The sequence below is a fragment of the Hyla sarda genome, chromosome 6, assembly GCF_029499605.1.
Source record: "Hyla sarda isolate aHylSar1 chromosome 6, aHylSar1.hap1, whole genome shotgun sequence".
NCBI classification, from domain to species: domain Eukaryota; kingdom Metazoa; phylum Chordata; class Amphibia; order Anura; family Hylidae; genus Hyla; species Hyla sarda.
Genome location: NC_079194.1, coordinates 267,629,657 through 267,644,822, shown reverse-complemented (window position 1 = coordinate 267,644,822; position 15,166 = coordinate 267,629,657). Strand labels below are relative to the sequence as shown.

General features: G+C 42.8%; 1 protein-coding gene across 7 annotated transcripts in view; it reads left to right on the top strand.

Annotated features, from left to right (window-relative positions):
* Positions 1 to 15,166, top strand: part of MACROD1 (mono-ADP ribosylhydrolase 1) — a 578,339-nt gene that overhangs the window by 408,918 nt on the left and 154,255 nt on the right. For all 7 annotated transcript variants that reach the window (XM_056527246.1, XM_056527250.1, XM_056527251.1 and 4 more), the window contains exons 5-6: positions 6,719 to 6,749; positions 6,831 to 6,904. In XM_056527246.1, the coding sequence (XP_056383221.1) occupies positions 6,719 to 6,749; positions 6,831 to 6,904 (105 nt within the window). The remainder of the gene's footprint in view (positions 1 to 6,718; positions 6,750 to 6,830; positions 6,905 to 15,166) is intronic.

The window sequence follows — 15,166 nt, the reverse complement described above, 5'->3', positions numbered from 1 at the left end:
CCTTGACGCACTATCCTTCTCCTCCTCTAGCTTAGCTTCGGGCACCTCTCATGCTACCACTTGCCCGCCTGCCGCCACCACCAACACTAGCACCACAGCAGCTTTACTTGATCCGTCAGAGGAGTTATTTACACATCAGTTTGAAGACATGATTCATGCGCAACCATTATTGCCAGAGGATGTAGTTAACAGGGATATGTCTCAGTCAGGCAGGACGTACGGTGTGATGATGATGTTGTACACGCTGCTGCTTCCTTTCTTGAGGTGTCAGATAGCGGTGAAGGTGTTGATGATGACGATGTGTCCGTGGATGCCACGTGGGTGCCCGCTAGAAGAGAAGAAGAGGGGGAAAGTTCAGATGGGGAGACAGAGAGGAGGAGGAGACGAGTTGGAAACAGGGGGAGCTAGTGGCACAGACAGACAGCATGCATCGGCTCCCGGGGTCAGCCAGACGGGACGCCAATCAACGCATGCTGTTGCCACCTCCAGAATGCCGTCATCGCAGAGCTCAGCAGTGTGGCATTTTTTTGTGTATCTGCCTCTGACAACAGCGAGGCCATTTGCAACCTGTACCAGAAGAAACTGAGTCGTGGGAAGTCCAACACCCACCTAGGCACAAATGCTTTGCGATGGCACATGATGTCACATCACAAGCGCCTATGCGATCAACACGTCAGTACAAGCAGCACACAAAGTCAAAGCCGCCATCCTCCTCCTGGTCCAGCATCTTCAGCCAGATCAACCACTGCTGCCCTCCTTGCCCCCTCTCAACCATCCACCTCTCCGTCTCTCGCCTTGAGCAGTTCCTGCTCATCTGCCCACAGTAAGGTGTCTGTCAAGGAGATGTTTGAGCGCAAGAAGACAATGTCTCAAAGTCACCCCCTAGCCCGGCGTTTGACAGCTGGCTTGTCAGAACTGCTAGCCCGCCAGCTTTTACCATACAAGCTGGTGGAGTCTGAGACCTTTAAAAAACTTTGTAGCCATTGGGACACCGCAGTGGAAGGTACCCGGCCGAATTTTTTTTGCACAAAATGCAATTCCCAACCTTTACTCCATTGTGCAAAAGGAAATTATGGCATGTCTGGCACACAGTGTAGGGGCAAGTGTCCATCTGACCACTGATACCTGGTCTGCAAAGCATGGTCAGGGCAGGTATATCACCTACACTGCGCATTGGGTAAACCTGGTGATGGCTGCCAAGCATGGAATGTGTGGCTCTGCAGAGGAGTTGGTGACACCGCCACGACTTGCAGGCAGGCCTGCTGCCACCTCCTCTACTCCTCCTACTCCATCCTCTTCCATAGCATCCTCGGTCGAGTCATCTTCCACTGCTGCGTCTTGCTCCACATCACCGGCACCCCCCCCCCCCCCAGCTCCCCAGGTGCTATTCCACATCCCGGATACAGCAGTGTCACGCCATCTTGGGGTTGACTTGCCTCAAAGCGGAGAGTCACACCGCACCAGTGCTCCTGTCGGCCCTGAACGCACAGGTGGACCAGTGGCTGACTCCGCACCAACTGGAGATCGGCAAGATGGTTTGTGACAACGGAACAAATTTGTTGGCGGCATTGAGGTTGGGCAAGTTGACACATGTGCCGTGCATGGCACATGTGTGTAATCTGATTGTACAACGCTTTGTGCTCAAGTACCCAGGCTTACAGGATGTCCTGAAGCAGTCCAGGAAGGTATGTGGCCATTTCAGGCGTTCCTACACGGCCATGGCGCACTTGTCAGATATCCAGCGGCGAAACAACATGTTTTTCACCGTCCTGCAGTATAGAGTCTTCTGGACTTTATGATAATTGAACCCGTTAAGGACCCGGGCTTTTTCCGTTTTTTTATTTTCAATTTTTCCTCCTTAACTTTAAAAAATCATAACTCTTTAAAATTTTCACCTAAAATTCTATATGATGGCTTATTTTTTGCGTCACTAATTCTACTTTGTAATGACATTAGTCATTTGACCCAAAAATCTACGATGAAACGGGAAAAAAATCAATGTGTGATAAAATTGATGAAAAAACACTATTTTGTAAGTTTTGGGGGCTTCCGTTTTTATGCAGTACATTTTTCGGCAAAAATTATACCTTATCATTATTCTATACGTCCATACGGTTAAAATGATGCCCTACTTGTATAGGTTTGATTTTGTATCACTTCAGAAAAAAATCATGAATACATGCAGGAAAATATATATGTTTAAAATGGTCATCTTCTGACTCCTATAACTTTTTTTTTTTTCTGTGTTCAGGGGGCTATGAGCACTCATTTTTTGCGCCATGATCTGAAGTTTTTAGCGGTACCATTTTTGTTCTGATCAGACTTTTTGATAATTTTTATTCACTTTTTTGTGGTATAAAAAGTGATCTAGAATGTGCTATTTTGGACTTTGGAATTTTTTTGCACGTACGCCATTGAATGTGCGGTTTAAAAAGCAGTATATTTTTATAATTCGGACATTTCCGCAAGTGGCGATACCACATATGTTTATTTTTATTTACACAGTTTTTTTTTTTATTCTTGGAAATGCCGTGTGATTCAAACTTTTATTAGAGCAAGGGATAATTGAAAGGGTTAATGATTTTTTTACACTTTTCTTATGCAATATTATAGCTCCTATAGGGGGCTATAACATTACATTAACTGATCTTTTACACTGATTGATCCATCTCCATAGGAATGGATCAATCAGTGTTTTCGGTGATTGAATGCTCAAGCCTGGATCTCAGGCTTGAAGCATTCATTCGGCGATCGGACAGCGCAGGAGAAGGTAAGAAGACCTCCTCCTGTGCTACAGCTGTTCGGGATTATACTGCGGCGATCCCGAACAGCTCCCTGAGCTAGCCTGGCACTTTTACTTTCGTTTTTAGCCGCGAGGCTCAGCTTCGAGCGCGTGGCTAAAGGGTTAATAGCGCGCGGCCCCGTGATCAGTTCCGCGCGCTATTAACGGCGTGTCCCGGCTTCACTATGACGCTGGGCCCGCCGCAGGACCGGGACCCAGGACGTACCCATACCTCCTGGGTCCTTAAGAGTTTAAACTTGAATTTTCAAGAGTACTAACCATTACACAAAGGAACGCTTGGTGGGTGTGATTTTTTAACTTAAATTTTCAAAAGTAAAATACAGAGAGGGGAGAACTCTGTTTCTTTATTTGATGAAAAATGTTATTTAGAAAATAATTTCTGTGTCTGTTTCTCCATCCTGCATTATAGAGTCTTCTGGACTCTTGGATATGCTCTTGTTCTTATATTTCAGCCATGTGTACATGCCAAATTTTTCTGGCCTCTGGTGCTGCACTTTTTCTGCTGCTGCAATTTTTCTGGCAGCTGCTTTCATCTTGATTTGATGAAAAATTTTATTTTGAAAAGGATTTCTGTGATTTTCACCGTCCTGCATCATAGAGTCTTCTGGACTTTTGGATATGCGGTTGTTCTTATATTTCAGCCATGTGTACATGCCTAATTTTTCTGGCCTCTGGTGCTGCACTTTTTCTGCTTCCGCAATTTTTCTGGCCGCTGCTTTCATCTTGATTTGATGAAAATTTTTATTTTGAAAAGGATTTCTCTGTGATTTTCACCATCCTGCATCATAGAGTCTTCTGGACTCTTGGATATGCACTTGTTCTTATTTTTCAGCCATGTGTACATGCCTAATTTTCTGGCCTCTGGTGCTGCACTTTTTATGCTGCCGCAATTTTTCTGGGCGCTGCTACAGCTGCGGCTGCAACAATACCAAATTTTTGAGCCATGTGTACATGCCTAATTTTTCTGGTACTCTCTGCTGACATTTTATCCATTTTAGCAACCGTGCACATTAGGTGTATGGTAAGGGTAGCATGGTGGCTCAGAGGTTAGCACTGCTGCCTTGCAGCGCTGGGGCCTTGGGTTCAAATCCCACTAATGTTTTTTTTATATATGGCAGATATGTAAAGGGTTAATATTTGCCTACTCAGGCTTACACCTGCACAGGTCACATGCTTTCCTTTCATAAGGAAGCTCATTTTATTTAAGGATGCAAGAAAACACACCTGAAATGTGTTCCATTTTGTATCCTGACTTTGGCTTTTAAGCAATAAATATTGGATTTTCACAAGTTCTGTTCCTGTTTGTGTCTATTTACCAAGTTTGTGCTGCCCTGCAGAGTCCGGGTCTCAGAGAAACTAAAGGGTGACTGTCACTGAACAAACACAATTGGCTAACAGGCAATTGCGTAAACTGGATCCTATCATAGCCTAACTACACCAAAAAAAGAAGATACCAGTACACTGATTTGGATACAAAAATAGTGAATAAACTTTATTCAAGTGCATTATAAAATCATACATAAAATACAAGGTACTATACAGATGAAAGCTACAGAAAGAGGTAGTGATGCTGAATCCACAATGGTAGACAGTACGAACGGCAGGGGTACAGTCCACAGATATCAAATTGCAACATGCCCATAAATAGTAGAAATAAATAATGAAACATACATATAATGAGTGTATAAGGCTGGTATATGTCCTCAAACAGGCTATGAATAAAGTGCAAGTAGCAAGTTGTGTAGCACCTAGCCCTGTTCAGAGGTCAGTCAGCAGCATTATATAATAAAAAAGAGGAGAGCATGAAAAACAGCATAAAGTAACAAATACCTGCCATACACCAATAAGGGAGATCACTACCTGTACCCCAACGCGCGTTTCGCGTATGGGCTTCGTCAGGGGGCGTGACGCCCCCTGACGAAGCCCATACGCGAAACGCGCGTTGGGGTACAGGTAGTGATCTCCCTTATTGGTGTATGGCAGGTATTTGTTACTTTATGCTGTTTTTCATGCTCTCCTCTTTTTTATTATATAATGCTGCTGACTGACCTCTGAACAGGGCTAGGTGCTACACAACTTGCTACTTACACTTTATTCATAGCCTGTTTGAGGACATATACCAGCCTTATACACTCATTATATGTATGTTTCATTATTTATTTCTACTATTTATGGGCATGTTGCAATTTGACATCTGTGGACTGTACCCCTGCCGTTCGTACTGTCTACCATTGTGGATTCAGCATCACTACCTCTTTCTGTAGCTTTCATCTGTATAGTACCTTGTATTTTATGTATGATTTTATAATGCACTTGAATAAAGTTTATTCACTATTTTTGTATCCAAATCAGTATACTGGTATCTTCTTTTTTTGGTGTAGTTAAACTAAAGGGTGAGCAGAAATACTCTCCATTTTCCTTTGATATTTTAAGTTGTATATGATGAAATTTTTGTCTTCATGTAGTGTTAAGGTGAAGGGGTTAATCGCTGACTGGCAGGTGTGAGCCTAGGAAGGATCACTTTTTTGGCCGTGAATTCTTGTAGAGCCCCTACCTGATTTGTGCACTGCAGATGTTAGTGTTAGGCTCAAGTTTTTGTCTGAGGGATCAGGATTGTGACTTAAGGATTGTGCCTCCTGTTCACACACAGTGTCTATCCTTCTAGCCTTTCTTTCTTTTCTTTTTCTTTCTTTTCTTTTCTTTCTTTCTCTCCCCTTGTTTACTCCTATTGGCCTTTGAGCTGATTGACAGGTCAACCAGCAAATCATATGAGAACCTGGGTTATCATGTGATATTCTGGTCACCCTGACATCATGCCACTTCCACCTGCTCCTCCCTCTTCCTGGGGCTCCAAAACACCATTCTTTTCACATATTTTAACACTTTTTACGGTTTGTAAAAAACAAAACGGTAAAAGTTCTAAAGCTTGGCAAGCCGAGAAAACCCCTGAAATACAATCCAATATTTAGCAAAAAACTAACAAAAACACAAGCAATAAACAGATCATGTGAACAAGCTGGAGGTGGGACCTGGCATGAAGGCAAGAAAGCTGGGTATGGGGAAGGCAGCAATTAACATATTAGCAATGCTGGCAATAAAAAAAAGTTCTCTGGAAAAGGTAAGTTATACCTCAAGTAACAATTGTAGACAATCCTAAAGTAGCTAAACTAATAACACACAGACAGTGTGTTTTCTTGGGCCCACCAGGGAAGAAGATCCTGAGAGCTCTCCTTCAACAGAATGTCCACTTTAATTGTATGTAATTATTGCACCTACAGTGATTTAGTATGTTATTTAAGAACTATCCCATAAAAATAGACTCTAATGGGGTTGCTGAATCATTGGAGCTCATTACTGATTTATAACCCCTGGTACCCTGGAATCTGCCTCAACAAAGGTTTTTTGCCTTCCTCGGAACAACACAGTAGAGTTGTCCTTGATAAATTCATAATTTTTCAACTTTATCATGTATATTTTCAGCTGATAATTTACTAATTACAACTATTAAATTATTTATTACATTTTTACTTTAATAAATCCCCTCCTATATTCCCCTCATAACAGCCATGTAAAAAAAACATCATTCACCAAACATCTGTATGGAGAAGGGCATGTTGACACAAAAAGTTTACAAACACCAAGTTATGTGTGTAATATCTCAATATACATAGGGGGAAATTTATAATAACCTGTCCAGAGGAAAAGTTGCTGAGTTGCCCATAGCAACCAATCAGATCGCTTCTTTCATTTTTGAAAAGGCCTATGAAAAATCAAAGAAGGAATCTGATTGGTTGCTATGGGCAACTCAGCAACTTTTCCTCTGGACAGGTTTTGATAAATCTCTCCCATAGTAATTAATTTTGTAATTTTTTTTTTTATGGCGGTTATTGACAATGAAACATCAATGTTTTATAGGCATTCCCATGCATCTCGACTGGCGTCTTTGGTGAGTAGCCTTTCTTATTTTATTGTATGTATTTTAATATTTTACAACAGTTTTGTTACAGTAAAGCCATTGTTTTCACAGGCTACCCTACTGAGGAGGCTGCTGAAGTGGCACTGGGAACTATTAGGAGCTATCTGGAGGAGAAAAAAGATAAGGTGAGAGCCGTGGTTAAAGTATTCTATAAAAAGAAGGTAAGTGGTAAATAAATGGAATAGAAAAGATCACCGTGCTGTATTGGCACTGCTGGAACATCCACACAGAATATATGCATGTGTAAAAGGTACAGTCACTCGTCGGGAGGGTATGCTAGGTGGTGCAATAATCTCTTGCATGCACAATCAACAAGTTTAGTACTCTACTAAGAAAGAACAAGATTGCACTCACCAGGATGTAACCAACACCTTCTTTATTCCGACATGAAAAAGTCCATAAAGCAGGGCAACAAGCAGGTGCGTTCACTAGAAAAAGAGCAACAATTTTTTTTTACTACGTCAACAAACTGCACTATAAATGCCTCCCGGGAGTCACGTGACTGGCTGTGTTAAAACATCATATGACACAGACACATCACGTTACAAACTCCAAACTCTGGGCAATTATACAAAGGTGGGGTGAGCTATTCAATGGTAAGTAGAGGAACACCACCTCCCCTTCCCAAGGATACACACCTCCTGGCAGATCACAAGATGAGTGCGTCAACTGGGGGCGGTACAAAAAGTCCTCCCACTCCCACCGTCAAGACTTCCGCATCCTGCGCTGCCATAACAACCACCTAATAGAAATACTAAGCACATTGTGGCCAGCATTTATGATTGTAGGTGTAAGTGAAGCATTTTTCTACACCTTTTTTTTTGTGTGCTGGTAATCTGTAGGAGCACCAAATTTATTAAATGCTCACAGAGCATTTGATAAATTTTGTGCAGGTCACATTTTCTAAAATTTCTCTCTTCACATACACCAAAAAGCTGAGCAAAGTCTGGGCTGGTGTAGTTTTAGAGACTTTCCAGTGGCTTTGCACCTTTTTGGGGCCTTTTTTCAAAATGGTGCAGTTCATAAAACCCTTCCTTCCATATGTGTATTGCCAAAATCAGTGGATTGCAACACAAAATCAGCAGAAATGTGTAAACCAAAAGGCAGAGAAAAGGCGCAAATAAACCCTGTTTGCACCTTTTTTGCACCTTTTCTAGACACAAAAAACTGTCTAAAGACAATGATAAATGTCGCCCAATGTCTCTATACGCATCTCTGAGTATAAACATGTTATAGGGAATGAAGAACCACCCCCCCCCCAAAAAAAAAAAATGGTGAGAAACCTGAAACAATCCCCAGTGACACGTTTAAAAGCAATAGAAAAACTACAAAAATATGGTCATATCATTTATGTAATTTAGCTCCAATGGGCCCATTGCATCGGTTTCAATAATACATCTAGCCTCCCGTTGTAGGAGGAGCCTCTGGCAGTCACCTCCACTCCGGGGTATCTCTTCAATTTGTAATCCTGCAAATTTAATGGATGCTATATCCTCTTTGTGGACCTCTCTAACATGTCAATCAACCTCAGGCACCCCACTCTTGTTTTTATAGACCTCACGTGTTCCCTGATCCTCACATAATAGCTTTCTTATGTAATAACGTCCACAAGAGAAGACTATTACATATACAACATACCAGTGCCAAAGGTCCAAAATTCACTGAGACCCCCCCCCCCCCTTTTCCGGGATGTTCTATCGTCTCGGGGGTTGGCTCGGTGACAAAGGGCCTTCCAAGATATATTGACTGGTACGCCCCACTCTTGAGAAACTCCCACCTTACTTGAAGGATACAGGAGAATTTTTAAAAGTGATCCAAGATGTCGAATGGCACAACTATCATCTTGCCTTAAGGGTACGTTCACATGCGTGGATTTTCGCAGCGTATTTAGCTGCGGATCCACTGGTGAAGGCCCCACTCCATGCTGGCTTTAGCTGTGCTTGCTGGTAGCGGCAATACGCCGCTACGAGCAGACACACTTCAATGATGTGAGCGGCGTACTCGCACATCGTGGCTGCTCTCCCTGCTCTGAGCTAGGCAGAAAGCTCTCGCGATATGCGAGTATACTGCGACTCACACATCGCAGTGTATCTGCTGGTAGCGGCGTATTGCCGCTACGAGCAGGCACATGTAAAGCCAGCATAGAGCGGGCCTTCACCAGCGGATTTGCAGCGTAAAATATGCTGTAAATCCGTGCGTGTGAACGTACCCTAATTGATGTGGAGAGTCTCTACAGGGGGATCCCACAAGGTCTCCTCATTGAAATGAAAATTGATGTGAACTTGATAGATTTCATTAAGGAATTACTTACTTTGATTTTGACGCATAACGCTTTCAGGTTTAATGATAGGGGGTTTAAACAACATACGGCGGTGGCCTTGGGCCAGCAGTTTTGTAAAATACATTCATTTACACGAAAACAAATCCTTTTGCCAAATTTATTTAATCATTCCTTAGGTATACATGGACGATATTTTTATCGTTTTGGCAGGTACCAAAATGCAGTTTGATCAGTTCATTGATTATTTATATCAAAATGGAGAAATTAATATGCTGTTAACTTATGTTTAGGGGGACAATGCTTTGGACTTCCCTGACTTGAAGGTGGAGGTAGTTAACGGCATGTTACATACATCTTGTTATAGAAAATCTACTTCTACGAATGCGTTGCTGCACTATGATAGTTTCCATCCCCTCATGTTGAGAAAGCAATTTTCTATGGAGAATTGGTCAGACTGAGAAGGGTATAGTAGTGAAGCCATGTTTTTGACTCAGGCTGAGGAGCTCTCTGACCGCTTATTGAGTAGGGATTATCCTTGAGAGACGGTCAGAAAAACATTTGATTTTAGATCAGAGCTTTGCTGTATAGAAGATGAAAAAGGAGTAAGGAGAAGCATTTTACATTTGCTTTTAAACATTCCCCTATTGACAATGTAGTACAGGCTGTGGTTTATGGACATTGGTCCATTGTAGAGAGTGATCCAGACTTAAGAGTTTTGGAAATTAATCATTATTCTGTTATAGGAAGAATCACACTTTGAGTAGTTAGGCACAAATTAGTTTAGAGTATCCAGGAAAAATTGGTTGGACACAGTAGCCCCAAATGGATCCCACAAGTGTAGACAGTGTTCTATGTGTAGTCCCAACATGGAAGCTAAGTATATACATCAGTAGTGTTGAGCGGCATAGGCCATATTCGAATTCGCGAATATTCGCGAATATATGGACGAATATTCGTCATATATTCGCGAATATTCGCATATTCATTATATTCTCGTTTTATTTTCGCATATGCGAATATTCACGTATGCGAAAATTGACATAGGTAAATATTGGCATACACAAAATTAACACGCGCGTAAATTCGCATATGCGAAAATTAGCATATGCTAATTTTCGCATTTGCGAATTTATGCATATGCGAATTTTCGCACGCCAGTCTCACACAGTAGTATTACAGCCTTCTTTACACCACACAAGCTGGAAGCAGAGAGGGATGATCACTGTGATGTGTACTGTGAAGAAAAAAAAAAAAAAAAAAACGAATATTCGTAATTACGAATATATAGCGCTATATTCGCGAAATTCGCGAATTCGCGAATATGCGATATTCGCGAATAATATTCGAATTGCGAATATTCGCGAGCAACACTATACATCAGGCAAGAAAGAATGGTACATATAAAGCTGTATCACCTGTAAGACCAAATATGTTGTGTATGTAATAGTCTGCTCTTGTGGACATTATTACATAGGAAAAACTATTCAGAGCCTATATGTGAGGATCAGGGAACACATGACGTCTATAAAAACAGGAGTGGGGTGCCTAAGGTTGATTGAACATGTTAGAGAGGTCCAAAAAGGGGATATAGCATCCATTAAATTAGCAGGGTTAGAAAATGAAGAGATACCCTGCAGTATATGTGACTGCCAGAGGCTTCTCATACAACAGGAGGCTAGATGGATTATTGAAACCAATTCAATGTACCCATTGGGGCTAAGCAACAGAAATTACATGAGTGTATTTTTGTAGTTTTTCGATTGTTTTTAAATGTGTCACTTGAGGATTGTTTCAGGTTTTTTTACCATTTTTTGGGGTTAATATTAGGTGGTTGTTATAGCAGAGCAGGATACGGACGTCTTGACGGTGGGAGTGGGAGAACTTCATGTACCACCCCAGGCTGACATACTGATCTTGTGATCCTTAGGAAGGGGAGGGCGTGTTCCTCTACTTAGCCCTGAATAGCTTGCCCTGCCCGGATTTTATAGTTGCCCGGAGTTTGGAGTTAGTAACGTGACTGGTCTGTGTCATATGATGTTTTAACACAGCCGGTCATGTGACTCCTGGGAGGCACTTTTAGTGACGTAGTAATATGTAAGCCAAGGGGCAGCACAGCCACGTAAAAAAATTGTTGATTGTTTTCTAGTGAACGCACCTGCTTGTTGCCCGGCTGTTTGGACTTTTTTATGTAGGAATAAAGAAGGTGTTGGTTGCATCCTGATGAGTGCAGTCCTGTTCTTGCTTCATAGAGTACTAATATAGAATGGTGCACGTAAGACAGAAGTCCTGATAACTTAATATTAAAGTAGATCTGCAGCCATAGACGCTTATCTCCTATCTGTGGCTCTCCTGTGCAGGAGGTGTGTCCACCGCAGCATGATGCCGCGACCGACACGCCCCCTCCATGTATCATTATGGGAGAGGTGGAGATGCAGCGTTCGTGCATCCCTGCCTTCTACATAGAGCTGTATGAAGGGGGCGTGTTGTTGACCTCAGTGAGGTCAATGACATGCGCATTAGGTGTGCAGAGCCGCGATAATTCCGGGTCCCCTTTCAGGTCCTGCGGATAGGGGATAAGTGTCTATGGCTGTAGTACTCCGTTAAAACAATTGCCAGTCACCCATTTACATGAACAATATTACAATAAGAACAACTTACTAAAGAAAAACTGCTGTTTCCCATTTTAGAGGTTTCCTTGTTGACAATCATACCAATAACTATAATCTTATATGAGCATTTTCTTAAGCAGGTTATGTCATATTTATGTGGTGTCAGCGGGGTGCAATGCAGGGCAGATGTTATTAACCCCTTCTTGTCATGACCCCAGGTCGTGGTTTAGCCTTAACCACCCGAAGGTAATACTGCTGGTACTGGGCTAGGCACGGGTCAATGAAGACACCAGGGCCAAGTTACTGACAATGGTAGTTTTACTGAGGGTAGACAGGTGATACAGTCTATGCAGTACAGCCAATATCCCAAAGAGGTGACCAGTGACACAGGCAGGGTTGCTGGGACTTGCAGTATGTAGAGACACTTTAGTGCAGGCCATGTTGACTATATAGAAGACTTGACAAGTGACATGAAGATGACTTTAGCTTACTTGAGCTGACTTTGTGGCTGCAGACTTTAGGCTTGAGGCCTTAAATGCTCTGGACACACACACACACACACAGATGACTGCACTGGACCTAAGCAGGAGCAATAATGCTGGAAGAGAGAGATTGCAGTCCCTCCCCTGGTTTTATAGGGGAGCTGTGCAAGGAACCCATAGGTCACTTAGGGGGTAGCCTGGTCACTAGTGCCTCCTGGGTAACAATCACATGGTAACAGTAGAAGCAGTACATTTTATTATACAACATTTTATTATACAACTTATGTACATAGGGGATAACATATAAAGGGGGCCCTGAGGACATGGAGAGACTCTGCCTGACAGGACAGGAGAAGTACGGGGATACACCATCCTGTACTGGGCCACCACAAACTCCCCATCTTTAATGGAGTCGTCCTCAATGCCCAGTCCTGGAGGGAGGAGGACTGGAATGGCCACAAGGGCCACAGACAGTTCCTGGGGCATTTCAAACAACATCCATTTCCAGGTCTGATGTAGATGAACAGAGGAACACAAGAGTCCATGTAGCATAAAATGTCCTTACGTGCTCCAAACATGTGAGGGTTATTAGACCTAGTAACTGCTTTAGGAATACGACTATAGGACAATATACATAACAATATACATGACTTCTTCGGATTGGGCTGTTGGAGGCTTTTTACCCAATGCCTTGGCTACTGAGGTCCCTCGGTTGGACACACTTCCCTCCAGAACTCAATCTACGTTGTTACACTATACAACAGTGTTACCTTTACATTTATCAATTCTGTCACTCTACGTGCATTTCAATCCAGTAAAATCTTCGACTGACAGTAGCCTCGGTCCTGTGGACTCCAAAGTGTCCCGACTGATCATGATATGTGTTGAGGACCATCGCCGTGTCTCTTCGGGGAATCAGAATCTGATGAAGTCGATCACCAGAGACCGGATCCAAAGAATTTCGGTACAACAGTCCCTTATGAACAAACAGTCGCTTCCTCTGTCGCCACAGATGTTTCAACTCATAGTCAGACTGGGCCCAGCATAGATGGGTTGGTACCTTTTTCATCAGGAGGTAGTCCAACAGATCCCCCATTACTCGACTTTTATCTTGTAGAGTCTTCCAGGTGTATAGGTCTTCTTGGACCTTCTCGGACCTGGGTTCACCGTCCTCAAAGGTGGTCACAACACTGTGATTCACAAACTTCTGGTAAAATGTGGGCATCTCCACGTCTTCCCACTCATCTTCGACAGGTGGTTCTTCGCTGGGGGTCATCCGAGACAGTACATTGGCATTGACATTTGACTTGCTGCTCCTGTACTTGATGGTGAAAGTGTAATTGGCCAATCTTGAGGCCTGATCGCTGGCTCGATGGCACCTAACTTGGCAGTATTCAGATGGGCCAACGGGTTGTTATCCGTGTAGTCAGTGAATGGCGTGGCAGCCAAGTAGTTCTTAAACTTTTCAGTCACGGCCCATACGAGGGCAAGAAGTTCCAGCTTGTATGAGCTGTAGTTTGCATAGTTTTTTTTCCGATACTCACAGGTTACGACTGGCATAGGCTATCACACGCTCTTGCCCTTCTTGCACTTGGGACAGTACAGCTCCCAAACCTTCGAAACTGGTATCACTATAAAGCCAGACTGGCGGACTGTAGTCTGGATACACCAGGATGGGTGATTCTGTAAGCAGATGTTTAAGATCTGGGAAAGCTGTCTCTTGCTCTTCGGCCTATTCAACAGGTAGTCTTCCACTGTAGTTCTCCTTCGCCGCACCCAGCAGGAGAGCTGTGAGGGGTTCTGCAATCTGGGCAAAGTGGGGCGGTAGTAGCCAGCAAATCCCAGGAAGCTTCAGACATCTTTCACCGTGTGCGGGGTAGGTCAGTTTTTGAAAGCCTCCACCTTTTCAGGCTTGGGCTCGACTCCCTCAACGCTGACGACATGACTAAAGTTGAGCGAATTTTTGTAGAAATTCGATTCGGCGGATTTGCCGAATTTTCGGGAAAAAATTAGTTCGGTCCGAATTTATTTACGGCGAATCACTATTAAAAATGGCTATTTCAGGCCTACAGAGAGGCAGAATTGGGGTGTAGAACACTTTCCCTTCTCCTAACACGCATAGGAAGTGTGGTGTGTTAGTGAAATATTACTGTTATTCAGTATGACATGCAGATTACAGGCATCACTATTAGAATCACTGCTGCAGAGCATCTGGATGTGGCAGATTTTTTATGTAATTTTTATTTAATTTAATTAGAATTTATTAAAAAAAATTTGATTACCCATTTTGGTGAGCATCGAGCTGGTGGTCCTCCACCAGGCGAGATACCACCTGTTCAAGCCCCTGCCTTTCAGCGCCCCCCTGACTGTGAAAGTGCGAAGGTTTCATTTAATCAGTTATGGTTCATTGTTATCGCTCTAAGCCGTTTCATTGGATTATTGTGATAACTCCACAGGTAATATGACATTGGCGACCATAGGACCTCAGTCTTGAAAAGATTACATTGATTTTTTAAATTTAAATGTAACATTTATATTAGATTCCCAAGTTTAATGTCCCGGCATTTAGTTTGAACTAATACTTCATGATCACAAAACCCAATCTAACAAGGAGTCACATGACGGCACAATGACAGAGCCTAGACGTGGCAGCAACATGAGGCGACCATAATCTGGCAGAATGACACAGTCTGGAATTAGCGGCAGCAAGAGGAGACCAAATAGTGGCTGAATGACACAGCCTGGAGTTGGCGGCAGCATGAAGAGACCAAAGGACCTCACAATCCCTAAGATAAAAAGATGAATTTTCAAATTTAAATTGAAGATTTATGGTAGCTAGTGCTACCGTAAAAATGTTTAGGTAATGTTCCAGCAACATGAGGAGACCATAGGGCCTCACAATCCCTAAAATAAAAAGATCAATTTTCAAATATAAATTGAAGATTTATGGTAGCTAGTGCTACCTTTAAAATATTTTAAGTAATGTACAAGCAGCATGAGGAGACCATATAGTGG